This window comes from Podarcis tiliguerta (assembly GCF_965153285.1).
Source record: "Podarcis tiliguerta genome assembly, chromosome: 1".
Taxonomy (NCBI): domain Eukaryota; kingdom Metazoa; phylum Chordata; class Lepidosauria; order Squamata; family Lacertidae; genus Podarcis; species Podarcis tiliguerta.
Window position 1 is genome coordinate 72,180,937 of NC_139534.1, and position 21,082 is coordinate 72,202,018.

The following is a 21,082-nucleotide window of genomic DNA, read 5'->3' on the forward strand; positions in this document are numbered from 1 at the left end:
CTGATAGGCAGGTATTCTGACGGACCAGCATAATATACAGAATACATCCCAAAATGAACTGAAGAGCAATGCTGTAAAGATGAGAAGTGAATTATCAAGGATGATGACAGGGTATGGGAGGGATGGCATCAGTATGTTTTCCCTACCTAGGGCAGTACGGTATTCAGAAAATAATTTCTTCATACTTGGGGCTGAGCAACTTTCTTGGCTACACCGCCATCTATTTTTTGCATACAACCACAGGGCAACACTGCACAGAAAATAAAATTGTTGCTTTTTAATTGATTCAGTCAAAGGCATCCAGGGATCACCTGTGATGTGGCAGTGACTACCAGGGAAAGGGCTTTTCCATAGTGTCATCTCCGCTTGGAAATGTACTTCCCAGAAAAGCTTGCATGGACCCATTTCTCTCTTTTTTTTTAAAGAATATTTTTTTATTAACCGACCAATCACATCAAATCAAACCAAATTACATAAATTCCAAATTACACAGCCGAATTTTAAATTTTTGTTGGGGGTACCCATATTTCAAGTTCCGAAGGAGATCCAATCAACTTCTTGCTTCTTACTGCTGTTTTAATGTCCACAAATCTAACCTTATGATGTTCACAGTACTATCCAGTCCTTTCTTATTGTTTTTCCACATCACTTGTTGTTATTTTCATATATTTTTCCTTTCTCTTTGTGACCTCTGATAGTCTCCGCAAGCTGGTTAGAACAGTTTGTAATCCTGCGTGGATTTTTTTTTTATCCAATAGCCATATCCAGACGTTTTCCATATAACATCACTTCCATACATCAAAACAGTCTTAGTGTCATTAATCTTCACCAATCTGCCTCCTTTCTCAAAACCTCCGAGGAGATTCACCAGGAATACAGTCTGCAAATGAGTCCATTCCTCCTCCCGCCTATAAATCCTTTGGCAAGATGGCGACTCCGAATTAATTGCTGCGCCATTCCAAAAGCTCTTATTGCTTCTCGATCTCCATAAAGCATACTTTTGGTTAAAGTTTATCTCCACACAGACCTTAATCATCCTGCTTGGGTCAGTTCAACCGACGATTCTAATGAGGAGGGGTTCTTGTAAATCACATAGAAGGAAAGTAAAAAAGGTCCCCCCCCCATTCAGTCCCATTGTCAACATACCCAGCCTTTGGTGTATCTTCATCATAAAATAATCCTGTTTCTCCAGCCTGCCGTCTTCTTTCGCAGAGGTCACTTAAATTAGCAGACTTCACTCCCCTTCTTCACTTGAAATATGTGCATTTGCTTCTTTTGTAATTAAGTATTCCAAATTGCTGCAGCTAGTGCGCGATCAGAGACAGCGTCCAGGAGAGCCGATGTCCACACGGGGCATTCTGCCTAGGGCCTTCACCCCCTTCTTTCAAATTAGCGGGTGATTTATGGGCACAGCAGGCAAGGGCAGTGTTCCCCATTTCCCTGGGGCAACAAGGGAGGCTGCCTACTCCCATAACAGCCTCTTAATTACCCCGTGTGGGTCGGAGAGATGGTATTGTCGGCCATCTTCCAATGCACCCCTAGTGGCCCCCCTGCATGGACCCATTTCTCATGTCTTTTCAGCATTAGGCAAATATATTTTCACAGGCTTTTAAACTTTTAAACATATCATTTTGCTTGATTTGTGTGGTATTTTATATATATTGCTGCTGTTTATGATTATTTCCTTTACATTTTATTGTAAGCTGCACTGACAACACCTTTATAGAGTAGGGTGAACATCTTAATAATGACAGTTGAAAAGACAAAAATTGGTGTGTATTATTATTATTATTGTTATTATTATTATTATTATGTTTAATTTTTGATACCACGCTTCATCTGAACATCACAGGTTGGTCTACAATACAAAAACAAAAACAACCACCACAATAACAAACAAAAGCAATAATCCCCTCAGTTTAAAAGGCCATAATTAGAGGCCTGGGAGACGAGGAATTCCCCCCCCCCCCCGGAAGCTAAAGATACGTAACAAGGGAGTCAGGCAAGTCTCCCTGGGGAGACCACTCCACTAATACAGAACCACTGCAGAAAAGGCCTTGCTACCCTCCAGACTCTTGCAGAGGAGGCACACGAAGAAGGACCTCAGAAGTTGATCACAAGGCCTGGACTGGTTCATATGGGAAAAGGCAATCCTTGAGGTACTCTGGTCCTGAGCCATTTAAGGCTTTATAGGTCAAAACCAGTACTTTGAATTGGGCCTGGAAACTAACTGGCACCTAGTGCAGTTGGGCCAGGATTGGCGTTATATGCTCAAATCATCTTGCCCCAGTGAGCAACCTGGCCGCTGAATTGTGTACCAGCTGAACTTTCTGAACTATACTCAGAGGCAGCCCACAAGTATATTGCATTGCTGTAATCTAACCTTACCAGAGTGTAGACGACCAAAGTTAGGAGATCCCTGTCCAAATAGGGGCACAGCTGTGTCACCAGCTGTAGCTGATGGAAGATGCTCCATGCCACTGAGGCCACCTGAGCCTCAAGCAACAGCAATTGATTTAGAAGTACCCCCAAGTTGCATACCTACTCTTTCAGAGGGGGTGTAACCCCATCAAGAGCAGGCAACCTCCCATCCACCCAGTCTATGGAATTGCCCACTAACAGTGCCTCAGTCTTATCTGCATTGAACTTCTATTTGTTGGCTCTTATCCAGTCCATTACTGAAGAAAGGCAACCCACTAGCACATCTACTGCCATACCTGCAGATGTAAAGGAGAAGTAGAGCTGTGTGTTATCAGCATATTGCTGACAATGTACTCCAAAATTTTGGATGACCCTGCTCAGTGATTTCATGTATATGTTAAACAGCATGGGGATAAAATTAAACCCTGAGGAACCCCACCTTGAAGGATCCATGGGGCTGAAGAGCTCTCCCCAAGCAGCACCCTATGGAAGTGACCATCCAAGTAGGACTGGAACCACCACAATGCAGTGCCTAACTCGGACAAACAGCTCCAGTACCATGGTCAATGGTATTGAAAACTGCTGAGAGGTCGAGGAGAATTAACAAGGACACATTTTTCGTGTATCTCCCAACAAAGGTCATAATACAGGGTGACCAAAGCAGTTTCTGTGCCAAAACAATAACAGCAGCAGCAGTGTAGCATAGGTCAAATTAAAACAAGGGGAAAGTAACACACAGCAGAAACAACATAAAGGAAATTAGCTTAAAGAAGAGCTGCATGCCATGGATTTGAAAAAACAAGCCTGGTAGAATTCTTCAAGTTAAGAGCTTCAGTCAGAAAATACAGATAGTCTGTATAGTAGATTTCAATATGTGATGATACTATGGTTTTCAAATTCAATGCACATATACTATTGTATTCTTAATGTTTCTACACATCAATATGCAGATGAGGGAAAAGGAACTGAATTTCACATATTTTGGTCAAAGCAATGATAGTCTAAAAGTAGTAATTCAAAACTTTGGATGAAGTGTAGTTAGTATTTAAAAACCATTTATTTATTCAAAACTTCTGAAATAATGCATTTCATTTTTGACAGGCAGTCTTTTACAATATTGAAACCCAATCCTTGATTTCATCAAACCTTTCATATTCTGTGCCTTATTCCTGGAAGGCTTATGCCAAAACGATTTAGTTTGATTTTCTTTAACAATGGTAGGTTGGCTTGACAGCATCTGACAAAACAATTCAGTGAAGTACTGCATACCAGGTAAAAAGAACCTGAACTGGCTAGTAGATGAAATAATGCTGAATGGGACATGCAGGTATGAAAGAATAAATCCTGTAGGTACTTTATTGCTTTAAAAAGGTTACACTTAATTTCAAATAACTAAATTTAAAAGTTATTTCATACCTCCAAATTTTTATCTACCATTTAATTCTTTTAGTTTGGTGCCTTTAACTTAAGTACCTATTGCTCAATCCAGTCTAAATGAATGGGAATAACTCACAACTAAAATGTCTTTTGGTTTGGTCCTTTGTCCTTTTAAAGTGAGAGTATACACTGTTGGGAGAAATGGTTCCTTTGATCTGCTGCCTTCTAGCTCTTGAGCTGAAGTGGAAACTCAGGAGTGTCATGTTCATATAAGGATGTGTTTCTTGTTATAGAACAAGGAAACATCCAACGTGGCCTTTATGTTTCATGTGAACCTCAAAGCTCTTTCATTTCCTAAAGGCAAAAGCAGCAGTAAGTTACTACATACTAAATGTTAACACCTTCAGACGTATCCACACAATGTCTTTAGTCCTCCAATATTATATAGGTTTCCTATATAACACACTGCCCATACTTCCTTTCCTTCTATAACAGTTTCTTGACAGTAGAGACCATAACACCTTTCCCCCCCACAGAGGTTTTATGACTGGCTTACTAGGATTCTCTTGGTTCTCATAGTGCTAAATAATGTACCTGTGAAAAGCAGGTCTAACAGCCTGAAGGCTCTGTGAGAATAGGGAATTGGGGCCCTCAGCTGCACTCAAATTGCCTGGAGCTCTTGCTACAAAGGGAAGCTGGGGAATGCATTGGATGGCCCAAGATTTTTCTCCCCTCAAAGGATGTTTATATGGTGCATACAGTTCAAGAAATTAGTTTTTTTTAAAGGAGCTTTAATAGCAACAACCATCTCTTGGTCAGTCTTAACTTTCCATGTGTACTTTAAAGAGCTCTCAAATCACTCCCCCAATAAAGTGGCACTGCATAACAAACTTTGTCACAATGGTAACATTCTGAATAATCCCAGTGTGGTGCTTCTTACTGTATGAGTAATCCCTTAGTGAACACAATGAGAACATGCCTTTTTGAAACAAAACAGCATTGTCCAATTCTAGCAATTTGTACCACTACTTCCAAAGTGATACTGCATCTACTAAAATACAAAAGTCTCCATTTCATGGCAAGCAAGGTGGATGTGAAGCGAAGCAAAGCAAAGCAAATACTACCACTTTGGCAATAACTACAATTCCAGTCAGAGGTACAAAGAAAACTCAGTGATGCTTTAAGACGGACTTCAGCAGGGTTTGCACTTAACATTTTCTGTATTTCACTTTAAGACTCTTTCAATATGTCTTGCAGTGTTGTGAAAGAAGGATTGCCATTTTCTTATTTGTAAAGGTCTTCTAAATAAAGATACTTGGTCCATAACAGTATAGGGGACACTGAAGCACTCAAAGCTGATGGGCCATAAATAGACACCAGCAAGCTGTGCTATTTTTCTAGAAAAAGAATGAATGCCTCTATATCCTTACGTGTTTCCACCTCCCTGAGAAAAGTCAGTGGTGTGATTTTTAACAGTGGGTGATTCATGGACAAAGCCCACTAAATGAAGCCTAACACTTTGCTTCTCCATAAGGTACAATATCAATTATAATACCAAATCAGGGTGTAGCATACAGGTTGCATTACGCACCAAGCAGTTCCTGATTTAGATCACGAGCTTGCTTAGGCAAGGGTCAACCTGTCATTGGCAATATGATGGTGGTACTGATGTTGCTGCTGATCGTCACTATCATCTACCTTACAGGGTTGCAGAAAGGCTTGAAAAAAGGACAATATGGGAAAACCTTGAGCATTCTCAGTTGCAGTATACAGAGCTCCTCCAGAAGACCTATTTCTTGAGCATTCATTCTGTTTTGCTTGCACAAAGCTTACACAGAGGTTTGTTTATACCTGGCCTTCATTGGGAACTTGTGCTTCTTTACTTGTGGGATGGTCATATGATGACCGGCATTCATCCTGATTTGCTTACGGGGTATCTTACATTAGTTGTTCATTCACCCCACACTTTTCTATGCATTTCCTCAACACTTTCCTAACCCCAAAAAGTCCAGTGTTGTTGGTTTTTTTAAGTGGATGTGTTGCGTTAGGGTGCCAGAGTCCTTTCAACCACTTTAATTGTGCAAACCTGAAGTTCTGGTATGTGTTGAATACCATAGGGTACCTTGATTTCAGTAAGGCTTTTGACAAAGTCTCCCATGACACTGTTTTGAGGCAACTGAGGGGATGCTCATCAAATTTACAGAAGGTACCAAACTGGGAGAGGTAGCTAATGCTGCAGAAGACAGAATCAGAATTCAAAATGACCTTAACAGATTGGAGAACTGGGCACAAGCTAACAAAATGAATTTCAACAGGGACAAATGTAAGGTTCTGCACTTAGGCAGAAAGAACCAGATGCACAAATATAGGAAGGGGGACACCTGGATTGACAGTAGTACATGTGAAAAGGATCTAGGGGTCTTGGTGAACCACAAGCTTAAGGGGAGTCAACAGTGGGATGCAGCAGCAAAAAAAGCTAATGCCATTCTAGGCTGCATCAACAACAGTATAACGCCCGGATCAAGGGAAGTAACAGCACCACTCTATTCTGCCTTGGTCAGACGACACCTGGAATACTGTGTCCAATTCTGGGCACCATAATTTAAGAAGGATGTTGACAAGCTGGAACGTGTGCAGAGGAGGGCAACCAAGATGATCAAGAGTCTGGAAACCAAGCCTTCTGAGGAGCGGTTGAAGGAGCTGGGTATGTTTAGCCAGGAACTGGGTGTTTTAGCCTGATAAAGAGGAGACTAAGAAGAGATATGATAGCCATCTTCAAATATATCAAAAGCTGTCACATGGAAGAGGGAACAAGCTTGTTTTCTCCAGCTCTGGAAAGCAGGTCTTGGACCAATGGCTTCAAGTTACAAGAAAGGAGATTCCAACTAAACATACAGAAAAAACTTTCTGACAGTAAGAGGTGTTTGACAATGGAACGGTCTCCCTCAGAGAGCTGTGGACTCTCCTTCCTTGGAGATTTTAAAGCAGAGGTTTGGTGGCTACCTGCCATGGATGCTTTAGCTGAGAGTCCTGCATTGCAGGGGGTTGGACTAGATGACCCTTGGGTTCTATGGTTCCTCTTTTGATGTCATTTCAGAACAGCAAGAAGCAGGATTTTATTCAATAAAAGGTAAAGTTATGTTGTTTGATTGTTGTTTTTCCCCCCTGGTTGTATGGGTTAGGGAAAATAAGTTTTTCCCAGTTGTCTGACAACAAATTGGTAGGCATCTGCCATGTGTGTGTATGTGTATGCAGAATGCTATAATAAGAAAATAATTATGTTTACTCACTTTCCAGACATATTAGTCTCATGTTTGGGGGTTTAGGGAGTCCTTTGTATATGTAATCCCAATAGGGCTTACTTCTGGAAAGATCTGCACAGGATAGGGAATTCTAATCTGAAGTACCCATTGCAAAAACTAAAGCAGGGTAGTCTTTACTCTGAATTAGTTAATCCGCAACACTCATGTCTCTTGCTTCATACATCATCAGTTCTGATTCCGCCCACTGCCAGCATGTGCCCCAATAGATCAACTACAAGGGAATGCAACCCTTGAGAGAAGAAAGGTTCCCAACTCCTGTTGTACACCTTTAGAAATATATTTTGTTTAAAAGAAAAACAAGAAGCAAATTCTTAGAAATTAATTATGTCCAATTTACTCTTTTAGTTATTCAATGGAAGAATAACACAAAAATAGAATATCAGATCTAGTTATATAGATATTGATCACTGGGAATCTAGAATAATTCAAGTACAAATTTTGCCCTGGAATCATAGGTCAAAGCACTTCCATTTTCCACATTCTAGAAACTAGAAATTGTTGACATTAATTCATTAATTAAGTGTCATACAGTGCAGTCTGTAAATATCTAACTCCTAAAAGCAGGAAAAGTATAGCCCTTTCCAGTCAGTCTTTGAATACATGTATGGGGGATAATGGGGACGCTGGTGGCGCTGTGGGTTAAACCACAGAGCCTAAGACTTGCCGATCAGAAGGTCGGCGGTTCGAATCCCCCCAACGGGGTGAGCTCCCGTTGCTTGGTCCCTGCTCCTGCCAACCTAGCAGTTTGAAAGCACATCAAAGTGCAAGTAGATAAATAGGTACTGCTCCAGCAGGAAGGTAAACGGCGTTTCCGTGCGCTGCTCTGGCTCGCCAGAAGTGGCTTAGTCATGCTGACCACATGACTCGGAAGCTGTACACCGGCTCCCTTGGCCAGTAAAGCGAGATGAGCGCCGCAACCCCAGAGTCGGTCACAACTGGACCTAATGGTCAGGGGTCCCTTTACCTTACTATGGGGGATAATGAGGGTTGTGTATGCTGTCTTCACCTATTTTTTATGTACCTTCACAACTGGAACAGAACCTGTGTGTATATATCAGTTCCTGGAAGTGTGAACCATGAAAATACACTTTTATATAGACAGACACTGTTCCTACCTTCAGGATGGGGCCTACAACAGTAATTCCCCTCCCACATGTTTAAATCACTGCATTAATTCCCCTGGAAAATACACATTACAATTCTAGTGATATATAACGATAATCATACTTTGAGTAGAACTACTGAAATCAATTATCTTAAGTAACTTGTGTTGGTTGATTTCAATGGGTTTACTATGAATATGACTTAACAGATAATCCTTGTATTTTTCTTTACAAAAAAATCCGTGATTATGTACTTCACTCTGTACAACACAGCTAGGTAACCTGTGAAAATGCTGAATAGTATCTGATCATACTATGACTTCTGCACATATTACACTGCCTGCCAAATACTGCTTTTATATAGTACAATATATAACAATATATGGGGGGGGGTCTATTTTTTTTATTTTAAAAGGCATGAAAGGGAAGAAAAAAATACTAAGGAGGAAACCCAGTGTTCAGGTTACTTTTAGAGGTAAGAAAAAGGAACAGTCTCTCTAGTGATGGCAAGTTCTACCGTGAAAGGCCACTGACAATGTAAGTCCCACCATGGCATCAGATGGAATGAGATTTGCAAACAACAAGCAGTGTCTATGCATGCCAAAAGAATTCCCGAAGCAAGTTTCTAATGCAGAGAGCACCTATAAATTGGAGATGGGTCTTAAATCCAAGCTGTTACTTTATTAGTCAGCAAGGTATAGAGCAGGCATACTTTTATCACAATTGCCTAAATCTGGGGTCAGCAAACTTTTTCAGCAAGGGGCCGGTCCACTGTCCCTCAAACCTTGTGGGGGGGCCGGACTATATATATTTTTTGGGAGGGGGGAAATGAACGAATTCCTATGCCCCACAAATAACCCAGAGGTGCATTTTAAATAAAAACACACATTCTACTCATGTAAAAACATGCTGTTTCCCGGACAGTCCGCGGGCTGGATTTAGAAGGCGTTTGGGCCAGATCCGGCCCCTGGGCCTTAGTTTGCCTACCCATGGCCTAAATCACTCTATTACCATGCTACTGAAATCTCAACAGATAGCAAGTAACACAGAACCACTTGTAGAAGCTCATGGAACCTTCTAGCTATTATATGGGCCACTGATGCAAGGTCAAGTTAGCCAAGACTTATATAGATGTTATAGATGATAGAAGTGTGGGTCATTTTTGCAGTCAAACCAACAATTATGTTTTGTCAGACAGGCACACAAAGGGGCTGAGGCTCACAGAGCTTTCCTGTGAATTTGCTAGAAAGAACTCTATGAGATCAACTCCTCTGCTGCCTTGGCAGGAAGCTGTAACACCACATACTTCCTTTCTGCCTGGCAGCCTCTCTTTCTTCATTGTGCTTCTAAACTGATCATAAATGCAGGTTTGAGCTCTGTAGCTCAGACACCATTTAAACTTACATTTTGTTCTTTTGTAATTTAGGTATTAGTTACAAACCTGCTTTCATAATTGCTACTGCAAATGGCTGCCTCAAGACTTAGGCTATGTAAGTAAATGCAACTTTTATTTCTTCACAAATCAATGTTTGTGTGATTTTTTACTTTAAGGGGGAGAAAAGGGGTAATACCAGGAAAAACTATTCTGCCTTAAAGCACCCTGGATTGTTGTTTCTAGAAGATTAAATCAAACTTGTATTAGCTTCCAATTTTAAAGAAAGCAAACGGTGATACTCTGCCGATTTCACGTGAGAAAGGAAGGATAATAACTTAATAATATTTCATCTCCTAGTGTCTAAATCCATTCCCACAAACCATGACTCATACTTGATTTTTTTTTGGTATGATGAAAAATGACATCTATATATTTTATGTGGCCTCCTTCTTCCATGTCTGAGCATGCAGCTGTTATAGGAGTCAAGAGTCCTCTCCTATTGACCATCCCTTCCTGCATGTATCCTTCCTTGGACTAAATATAATGCAACACAAATTCATGCAGATTGTTTTATATTCAATGTCCTCAGTGCATGTTCTAAACTGTCTTTTTGTTTGCATAATTCTATTCTACCTTTTAAAAATAATAAATATAATTGTTATTTCCACTGAAAATAATTAGAATAATGAGATGCAAACACAAAATAGTTTTACATGCCTGTACAAAATAACATGTAAGTCTTAAAATGAATTAATTTTATTCATTTTTGCCTTTCCTTCATGCTGTTTTAAACAACTAACAACAAGTTACAGTCCATCAAATCTAAGTAGCCACACAGCCCAAATTAACCATGTCAACTCACAAGTAAGTCCTACTGAATTTGGTAAGTAACCAAAGTGGTTACTCCCAGGAATCTGAAGAAGTGTGCATGCACACGAAAGCTCATACCAATAACAAACTTAGTTGGTTTCTAAGGTGCTACTGGAAGAATTTTTTTTTCAACTCCCAGGAAAGTGAGGTTAGGATTGCAGCCATATATACATATATCTTAATTTTAAATAACAAATTGTATATGATAAGACAGAAATACAATATTTAATCAGTATCTTGAGTATTCTTTCCAACTGTTTTTCAAACCAGGTAGTGATGCCCTGCTAGCCAAATTCAGATGGAGCATGAGAATGAAATACAAAAGTAAACAGGCCTAAAGCAGCCTGAGGGAAAGTCAGCAAGATGGCAATTTCAATCATTTGGAATAATACCAAGGCAGCCCTAGGCTTTCCTCAGAATGGAAACATGTCACCATTACTGCAACATTTCAACAAATCAGAATGCAGAAGAATGGAACACTTATGTAATCACATCAGCTGAACAGCACTTTACTCAGCATTTAAGTGGAAAATAATTATGTAGAAATTCCATTTATGTGAATGGCTTAGCATAGATGTCCAAGGAAAAGAATAGTTCCCTTAAAGTTCTGTTTGGAGTTAATGCAAAAACATATTGCTGAGTTTTTAAAAATAACTTTTACAAAAATGTCTCTGAAATGATGAGGAACAAGTTATATAAAATAAAAGCATAAGATGTGGCAAAAGATCTGTTAATTCAAGGCACAGTAAATACAAATTGTATTTCAAGCCCTTTTCTGTCAGAGAGTTTCATTAAGTTAAACAGCATGTCATATTATTCTACTGAAAAATCAAAAATATTTCAAATATTTAAGGAACTTACCTAATCAGTACATTTTTAGTATGTGTCTAGTCATGTAGCCATCTTTTACTCAATCATCAGAAAATCAAAGGCAAATTGGCATGACTCAACCCAAACTTTAATACCGCATGATTGTGTCGTGTAAGCTTGTTTTGTGTGATGGCTGCTGTGGTTTTAGCAGAGAGATTAACGACCGGACCTAAGCTGGCCTCCAAACCTTGCCCTGCTGATGCCTCAAGCCTTTTGAAGTCTGACCATCATACCTGGCAAAACAACAGTGGGAACTAGGCTGGTGTCAGATCTAATCAAGTTGCCTGCCTCAGCATAGCTAACTATGGGGTACACTAATTGGCCCAATTGCGGATTATACCTTTTGCTACAGATTCAAGACAATAATTTAGTCAAATGATGGTTTTTATCTCCTTCTAATTAAGATTCCAAAGTAGGAAGAAATAGGATTAGACAAGCTAACTTCAAAATTGTGAGTCTCTATTTTTAAAGAGATATGCACTACTATTTTAAAACATGTATAAATGCAATGAAATATCAATACATTTCTTAGAATGCACAATCATTATCTCATTTCCAACAAGCGAGTAAAAATGTACACATAGGCATACTTTAAATTCCAATCAATATTGCCAAAAATACATACATTACATACCACTACCAAAGGCCACTACATTTTCTAGTTTTCCGTATTAACATGTACTTAAGCATTAAAAATAATAGACTGCCTAGTATGACCTCTTTATAATGGTAATGATGATATGACACTTAAGCTGGTTGCTAATAAGCACATTGTAAAGGACCCTATGATAAGACTGGATAACTAATAACATACTAAGGAATTTGAGAAAACTCATCCCGTGTACTCATGTTGTTACTTGACAAGCAATAGCCTAGTGATGAAAACATAGCTGAAGTAGTTATGTTCCAAGTCACCTGTAAATTCCGACATCAAGTTTCTAATCTGTTTTTCAGAAACATTGTTAGCTTTCAACACAAGAACCGTATGAATGTTGTGTACACTGCTACTTGTCTATAACCTTCAACCTCTTCATTTAGCCCCCTGTTGAAGAATGCTTTATATTACTTTCTCTACTCTTTTTAAAAATGATGCGTCTATAAAATTTGCTATAATTTGTAAAATTTATGCTGCTTGCTATTTGTATTTATTTCTAATCCAGGTCTGCAAAGGGCTTTTATCTTTTCCTTTTTTTGAATTCTTAAATTTAATACGATCTTGGACAACTACCTCCCTGCTACGGTTATGTGAGCTATGTAGCCAATGCTTTATACTACCTTACTTATACTATCATTCTGCAATTTAAAAATATGAGTAGAAGAACACCAGTGCAGGGCAATGCTGTAAATTAAGACAGATGTGTCATAATGTAGTAGCTTTTTCTCCAGCAAGAATGAAAATCATTTATAAGGGGCATAGTCTTGAACAATGAGGGATGATATTATTCAAGTAGGTCATCTATGCATGTCTACAGTTTCTTGTCTAAAGGCTCCTTAACATTGCTAAATCAAATGTCTTTACCCTTAGGCTCCAGAAATTCTGTATAGTGGACTCTGGGTTTGAAATTTAGAGCAACAGAAAATAGTAATCAGAGATTCTATTTATAGAGGAAACCTCTTCTAAATCAAGCTTCCTTGTGGGAAAAAAAATCAAAATTGTTTCATTCAGAGATATATTAAATGGAAGTTTAACACAGTAAGAAAATACTCTGCCTGTTTGCCTGTGTCAGATAACAATTACAGTTTCTACATTTTAAATTCTAGCATGAATATTAAGGTCCCTTATTGTAGTAGTGATTCAGAAGATGAATAGCCTTTTGATGAAGTGAAATTATGTTAAAATGGACTACTACAGTACAGTGTTTAGTTCCATTAAATGTATTCTTTCCTGAGAAGTGAAAAACCCACAGAGGAATCACAATCTCTTAAAAGGAAAAAAAAAAATGACACAACAATCTTCATCATGCATATTTGGCTTTAAGTGGCTTTTGAAGGGAGCATCTCTAGTTGAGAAACTTCAAGTACTCATGCAGAGATGACCTGCCTGAAAAACTGGCTTCTTGATTAACTATTAACTACTTTCAATAGGACTAGATAATTAAGGACATTGATGACCATTATTAGGAGGAGGGCACTTTAATTTGTCACTTGATAGGCTCCTTTCAACAATTTATAGGTTAGTGCAACTTGCAATTGTGGAGAGACACTGAGAGAGATGGAGAGAGAGAGAGAAAGAGAACCCTTAAGTTACCTTATCAAGTGGCCAGCTAAAGAGGGCAGAGGGTCAAATAAGGGCCAAAGTGGTCACTTAAGGGTGAAATCCCAAACACCAAAGCAGTGCCAAGCCACATTGACCATCATTTGGTGATGAAGTAAAAAATATGCTAATATATTGGTGGCAATTCTTCCTTTTATGGTTTCAAGCAGTTAAGACAAGTGGCCTGCTTAACAGCTTTTCATTTGAAAAGAGATTAAACTAAATGATTTGTCAGGCCTGCTTGGCTGTTTTATGTCTTTGTTTAAAAGCTGTAGAGACTGTATTGATGACTCCCAAAGCCATCTCTTTTTTCACTCGGCATTTACTTGGTTAATAAATACATCAGCTCTAATTGCTTAATAGTTCTGTGTCCACTTGCTCTTTAGCAAGCCTAAAACAAAATAATCTTTTTGTGTTATTGCCTTCTCTGTGGACTATGCATAAAAGGTCAGGGGGGAAAAGTTTAAATTCAGCAGAAAATTTACTTAAGGACATTAATGTAAATGATACTGTGTTTAAAATGACACAGAAGAGCTGAAGGTGATTCCAGTAATGCAAAGGACGTGGTTTCTGAATATTGATAAGGACACTTATCCTTCACAGCACACTCAATTTTAGGCAGCATTGCACATTAGAAACCCTCAACCGGGGTAATAAGATGTAAACACTGTCCCACTCACTAAAACAAGTAAAGAGCAAGTCATTACCATATAATTAAACAAGCTCTTGACGTCTTTAGAAATATGCATGTCATGCTTTGTTATTGAAGGTTGTGGCCTACTTTTTATACATTCGTTTGAAAATAAAATGAATGGTTTCCGGATACTTCAGTTTCTGTAACGCAGAAATTGACTTCATTTTAATAATAAAAACAATAATTTCTAAAACCTTCCCAAGCATGAAAAGCCAGCTAAATAGCTGATACAAATTAAATATGGTTAAACATTTAAGACAAGATTTCATCTTTCATGCAGAATTGTATATATACAGGAAAAAACCTTACCTCAATAATGAATAGCTTCCTTTTCAATCTAAAAGCAAGGTCCTTCGTGTCTGACACATCGCAGCTCAAGCTATTAAGCCGAGGAATCTGGCGTATGTGAATCAAACCTTGTGAAAAGGAAAAGTAATAGAGGAAAAGAATTAAGAAAATGCTGCTATCCAGATGCGTAAATTAATGTCTTATAGCAGAATTCAGTATATTTACACACACTCATCCTCCCCTTTTAAAACTGGAGCTTGCGACCAGGAGCAATGAAGCAAACGGTGCGATTATACTCAAGTAATCAAGCAGAATAAGATAAACAGAAATCCTTGTGCGAGGAAAACTAATTGCACTTTGGTACAGAGGTACAGATGTAAAGAGGGATCTTAATACTTGTCAAAACTACAGCCGGTTTGTGTGTGATTTTCCCTTGTATTTACAGTAAGCAAATATGGCTATCACCTTGCATGCTGCCCACGGCACCACTGAGTGATCTTTATTTTATTAAATGCACCAGTAAGCAGCCAGCAAAGCAAGGCTCATGGGTTACTGATAACCAGTGAAGCTCTAATGAAAAGTATTTTGCTTTACACCTTGAAGATGACTTTTTAAAAAGTCTTGTGGGAACTAGAGTTGTAGAATATGCTGCTGGAAAATTTTAATCATGACATAAACCCAACATAAATTATTTTCTGCATGCAAGATGTTCATTGAGCTTGCAGGAATTTTGTAACAATACTGGGCACACTGCAAGCTCTGCATACTGTCAGATGGGTCTCAAGCTGATTTCTTTTGACAAGGATGCTGGATGGTTTCTGTGCAGCTTAATATAGTTTCTGAACAACCAAAGGGTCATTTTCCACAATAGAAAATGAGAAATATTTTACAAGACATCACAATTAAAGGTTACATTATATTTGTTTTAAATTTAATGAATAAAGATAAAAAATACTGGGCAATTCAAATGGCATTTTTATCAAGCAGTCCTCGTTTTAAAAATGAACACTCTTTTCAACTGTGAAGTAAAATCAGACGTTTTTAGGGGAAATTAAGAAATAGTACATGTTGCTGAATACACTATTATACAAGAGACCAAAACTTTAAAAAAATTAAACATCTTTTAAACCCCTGAATGTTATAATTTGTATTTTTCTTAAATTACTGAAAGCTAGAATTATTTTTGTAGAACTTACTGCAAATGCAAACTTATTCCTTCAGACAATCTTAAACACATCAGACCCAATCTGTCTAAAGTTAGTGACAAATTCTCATTGAAACCAAGAGAAGCGATTCAGTTACTTTGGACTAAGACTTACTGGTTTCAAGGAAACTCAGCTGTGCCCACCTTTAACTGGACTAGTGCCAATACATGGAAGTAGACTACAATTATTCCAGTGAAACTGGGTTCCAAAGTTCCAAGGTAGCAATTTGTGTGTGAATAGGGTCAATATATATGCAGCTAGAACATCTACTCTTGAAGAGCCAAGCTACTATTCAGTTTAAAAACAGCTTGCATCTTTAGACTGGGAGCTAACAGAGAGGAAACTTGGAAAGAAAATGCTGGCTGAACACACAGTGCTCTTATTAGTGCATTAATTATTTCTTGGGATCACAACCAGTGCATTTCAAATTGGGGTGAGATCAATGTAAATATGATTAACCAAATCATATAAAACACATTTCTTGGCTAATGTTTCTGTACACTTCAAATGGTAGTGGTAAATCACTGCCCCAATTCTGTCTTTTGAGGGATGCCGCTTAAGAATGTTGTTGGTGTACTTAACCAGTTATCTATCTAGTAAAAGCTTTTGACATGAAAATAATAAGTAGAAATCAAACCACACCCATTGTTCAATGTTCTATTAAACATGCTTATGTTTCAAAACAAAGGAATTGTTATGCACAGTTTAACGCTAACACACAGTACTTTAGAAACTAGTGCAGGAATAAAGTGCATATAAATGCAGCAAACAGAGAATGGCCTTCAGGAAGTGTGTGCATGCTAAAAGCAGTAAACTGTGATGCAAGTTCACAAGTTATCAATGTTTTGAAATTGTAAAAACAAATTCTATTAAATTATAAAGCTACTAATGTAAAAGTCATAATTTTTGATGTACAAGCCTTTCCACTTTTGAGCAATATACTTCTTGACAAAGGATTTTTAGAAAGATAAATCCCTGAATGTTTTGCAGAAGTCTCAAAAAAGTTACAAATTAACTAAGCAGTGGAATAATTTATAGAAAAAACAATTTGTTACTGATTAAGAAAGAACACAAAATTTTAAACAAGAACACAAGCCCATTACAAAATATACGTGTTCCCTTACAGAGCTTCACAACTATTAAAAAGTAACAATAATGTAGGACTGTATTTGATTGAACCAATGCCACATGACCTATGTAAGTAATAAAATAAAATAAAATAAAGGCTTTTTTTTCAATAGCTTTTTCATTTCCGATACTCACTTTGTTACTTAAGGAAATGATTTCAAGAGATTTGTTTGTTACATAAAAAGTACAGCACTAATCAAGCTGAAGCAAATAAGTTGCCACTACTCCATCCAAGCTGCATTTTCTCATTTTATGCCGAAGAGCATTTACACATTCTTACAACATTTACAGCAGGATTCAAATAAGCAGCTCAGTCTTTGGACTGGAGGTTTCCATGGAACTACAGTAGTGTACAATAATAATAATGGTAATTTATGCACACTCAAAGCTCTGTTCTGGATTAGCTAAAACTGTTTGTCATTCAGTTTAGACTCTTAATAACGTTTAAACTCTCTGAAAGTGTGTTCCAAGAACTTGCACAAAAATCTGTACAAAAGGATCCAGACAAAAATGTTGTTAGACATTCTTGATGAAAATACATGAAAAGTTGACTGCAAGAAGTTTCTACAGTAAAACTGGTTTTCTATATAATTTAAATTGTACCATACACTTCTGCTTTTCTGATTTTTAAAAACGTGTCGTAGTTAAATTCAAGAAAACTAATTGGCAATCTTTAGAAATAAAATTCTCCCTTTGTGCTGTATCATTTAGCCGTCTGTTCACCGAAATATATAACTGTTCTTCATGTTCTCTATTTAGAACTTGGCAGATCAAAACTATTGATTTCATGACAATTTCAGCTCACTGGTCAGACAATTGCCAAGCCTCCTCTGCATGTGAATTCCCCAAAGCCTGCCTGTTGAGATGTACATCTGATTGAGCCATGCCTTGGTAATACAGCTTGACAACATGCAAGGAGTTGCCATGTTTCCTTTGCAGCCTTAATGCACTTTAGTAAAAAAAATATGTCTAAATCAAGATTGGTTAGCAAGGTGAAACATTTAAGAGGCATATTCAAAAATGAAATCAAATGCTACTTTATGGCAGATATTCCAATTGCAGGGTAAACTGCTAAGTGCCCTAGAAGCACTTAGGGCACACTTTTTGCATTGCTAAGGAAAGGACGGAACTTACCATGGTAATCCTTGTATAATGGATTGGTTTCTCTCTCAGAGCCAATAAATGATTCAAGACCAACTACCGTATCTGACAAGTTTGTAACACGTTCCATAATTGCTTTATTCTGTAAAACATGGAAACAAAATGCACAACCTGTGATGAAAAAGATAATTAAGGTTCAAAGAGCAGCCCTTTATATTCTCAATGACAATTTGAAGGAAAAATAGGTCATCAATACCTAGAAATTATTGAAAATGTGAGAAGCATTACCTCTCCTCTGCCAGAGAATACACTGTAATGTTTTCTAATGTAATTTTTATTATTAAAATTAGATTATAGTTTGAAGGAAGCGTTATGTATACATACATAATCCAATCCAATCAAAGGCCTGGTTTGCACAACACAGAAAGACAAAGCTTGGCTTGGCAAGATGGCACAATTGTAAAGGATTCTCAGAGAGAAACTCATAGCTGTTTTGCTCCTCTCACCAGTCCTTTCTGCAGCGACACTATTCTGAGCTGAGTCAAGGTTTGGCTTAAGGTGCCATGTGAACCAGGCTAAAGTTAAGCATTTTCACGTTCTATTCATTTCTCCCCAGATGCTTTCCCCAGGGAGGTTCGGCTGGCACCTTCATTATGCACCTTTAGGCGCCAGGTGAGAATGTTCCTCTTGGCTGATTAATATCCGATATCCTTTTGTGAGAGGGGGTGGGGGGTTATTGTTTTCTCTGTTCTTGTTTTTACCCGGTATTTTATACTGTATTTTTCTGTTGTGAACTAACTTGAGATCTGTAGATAAAGGATGGCATACAAAGACTCTCCTCCCTGCAAGAGAGGGGAGTGGTTGTGGGCGGGCGCCCGAGCACTGCCCCTAGCTTCCCAGGTTCACCTGGCTGGCGCCACGCCCGCTGGCCAGCACCCAACCAGGTGCCGGTGGGGGGCGTGTCCAGCGACCTTTATCTTCCAGCGCCAGCCCCCTCCTCGGCCTCATTCTTCCTCCGTCCATCGAGAGTCACCCACCCTCCACTCCCTTTAGCTCAGGGTCTAAGCTTGGCCTTGCTATGGACCTTAGGTTGGTCGCCCTGGTTAGTCGGGGGGCCTGGTAGGAATTTTTCCACTTGGCATTAGGCAATTTGGTTTTTTCGCCTACCTCTTAGCAACCGTCACAACTTTTGTGGTATTGGTGGGTAGGTTAGGCATTGGATCAATGTGCTGTGGTGTGTTGGAGGGCTCTGATGGTGTTTCCTGCTTGGCAGGGGGTTGGACTCGATGGCCCTTGTGGTCTCTTCCAACTCTATGATTCTATGATTCTATATATAATAATATGCATCTAGGGGCATAATGATGTCCCATCTCTCCAAAGGATGACCTCAAAAGTATCTTTAAAGATAAAATTGCCCTTCATCTGAGGATCACAGGGTGGTTTACAATATGAAAACACAGAAATACATACCATAGTAACAGACAAAAATACTGTCCTCCCCGCAGGTTAGAAGGCTGTAGATTGTTTAATTAGCCAAAGGCATGGAAGAAGAGGAATCTTTTTACCTGGTGACTAAAGATATGCAACAAAGGTGCCAGGTGAGCCTCCCTAAGAGAACATTCCACAAGTGGGGAGAAAAGGCCCTTTCTCATATGCCACCCTCCAGACCTCTTGTGGAGGAAGCACACAAAGAAGGGTCTCAGGTGATGATCACACGAGAACGGGCCTTTTCTGTGGTGGCTCCACGCTTGTGGAATGCTCTCTTAGTTAGGTCTGCATTGGTTTGTATGGGAAGAGGTGGTTCCTGAGGTACTGCGGTCCTGAGCTGTTTAAGGCTTTATAGGTCAAAGGGCCCAGAAACTAGTTGGCAGCCATTGCAAGTCAGGCCAGGATTTGCATTATATACTCATTTTTTTCTTGTCCCAGTGATCAATCTGGCCGCTGAATTCTGCGCTGAATAAAATAGAATATTAAGATACCCTCCATAAATTTATCCAGCTCAAGTCTTGGACAGTTCCTTGCTCCTAGGACACTCCAAAAAGGCTTTCCTAAAACTTGGCAGTGCTAACAGAAGCTACTCTTTTCCAATCTTAATATGTAGCCATTTGCTCTTGTAAGACCAACAGTCAAATCCTCTATTGCAGGCCCCCCCCCCTCCCCGGTTAAGGTATTTTCATAATGCAGTTGATAACCATAGGGGCCCCATTTTCTAAACTTAACAGTCTGTTTTTAAAAACAACTCCTCCTCTCTTTACAGGGTACTTTCTCCATTGCAACAACCACCTCAGTTTTCGATACTTACTAACTGAGCTCATTCTTACTGAATAAGAACTGAACAAGGCCTTTCTATCCTGGTAAGAATACAGTGGTACCTTGGGTTACAGACACTTTGGGTTACAGACTCCGCTAATCCGGAAGTAGTACCTCGGGTTATGAACTTTATCTCAGGATGAGAACAGAAATCGCACGGCAGCGGGAGGCCAAATTAGCTAAAGTGATACCTCAGGTTAAGAACAGACCTCTGGAACGAATTAAGTTCATAACCACTGTATATGAAAAAAATCTGCATTTGAGTAGCTTATGCTGTGATCAACTGATCAGAATAAAACTTGCTCTTCTCTTATTTCCAGTGACTGATACACTGAGAATGATACAATACATGCCCTCAAATACAGCACCAGATGTTTTTGAACTATACTAGTTAGGAAGCTGAGATTAAACAACAGTTTATTCGTTCAGATGCAATGAGAAACTGGTTTAAACTAGCCAGGATAGGGATAGCAAAACTGGTATGCAAGGAGGGGAGGGATGACACTTGTTTGTAGCTTAATAAACTATGATTTGTTAATCAGGCCAGTATTACTACATCCAAACTAACCCTACATGTAATGATACTAAACACTGATATCTACTAAAATCCAAACAAACTATTATTATTATTCTTTATTAGTAATTTTTAATATATTCTTTATTGTTAATTATTGCTGTTGTTATAGTTATTATTAAACTAGACCAAACCAGGCTATCAGATGAGTTTGACTTTGAAAGGCGCAGAGGTGCTTGGCTGTAGACA

The 21,082-nt window shown here is 38.7% G+C and overlaps 1 protein-coding gene across 6 annotated transcripts in view; it reads right to left on the reverse strand.

Moving 5' to 3' along the window:
• Positions 1–21,082, reverse strand: part of ELP4 (elongator acetyltransferase complex subunit 4) — a 151,310-nt gene that overhangs the window by 66,329 nt on the left and 63,899 nt on the right. For 5 of the 6 annotated variants that reach the window (XR_014510387.1, XR_014510388.1, XR_014510389.1 and 2 more), the window contains exons 8-9: positions 18,043–18,151; positions 14,597–14,703 (exon numbers count right to left, since the gene is read on the reverse strand). Coding sequence is in view for 3 of the 6 variants with exons in the window: in XM_083437414.1 (XP_083293540.1) it covers positions 14,597–14,703; positions 18,043–18,151 (216 nt within the window). In the remaining 3 variants the exon portion in view is untranslated. Of the gene's footprint in view, positions 1–3,461; positions 4,153–14,596; positions 14,704–18,042; positions 18,152–21,082 lie in introns of those variants that run through there. The other variant, XM_083437415.1, reaches the window with a different exon arrangement.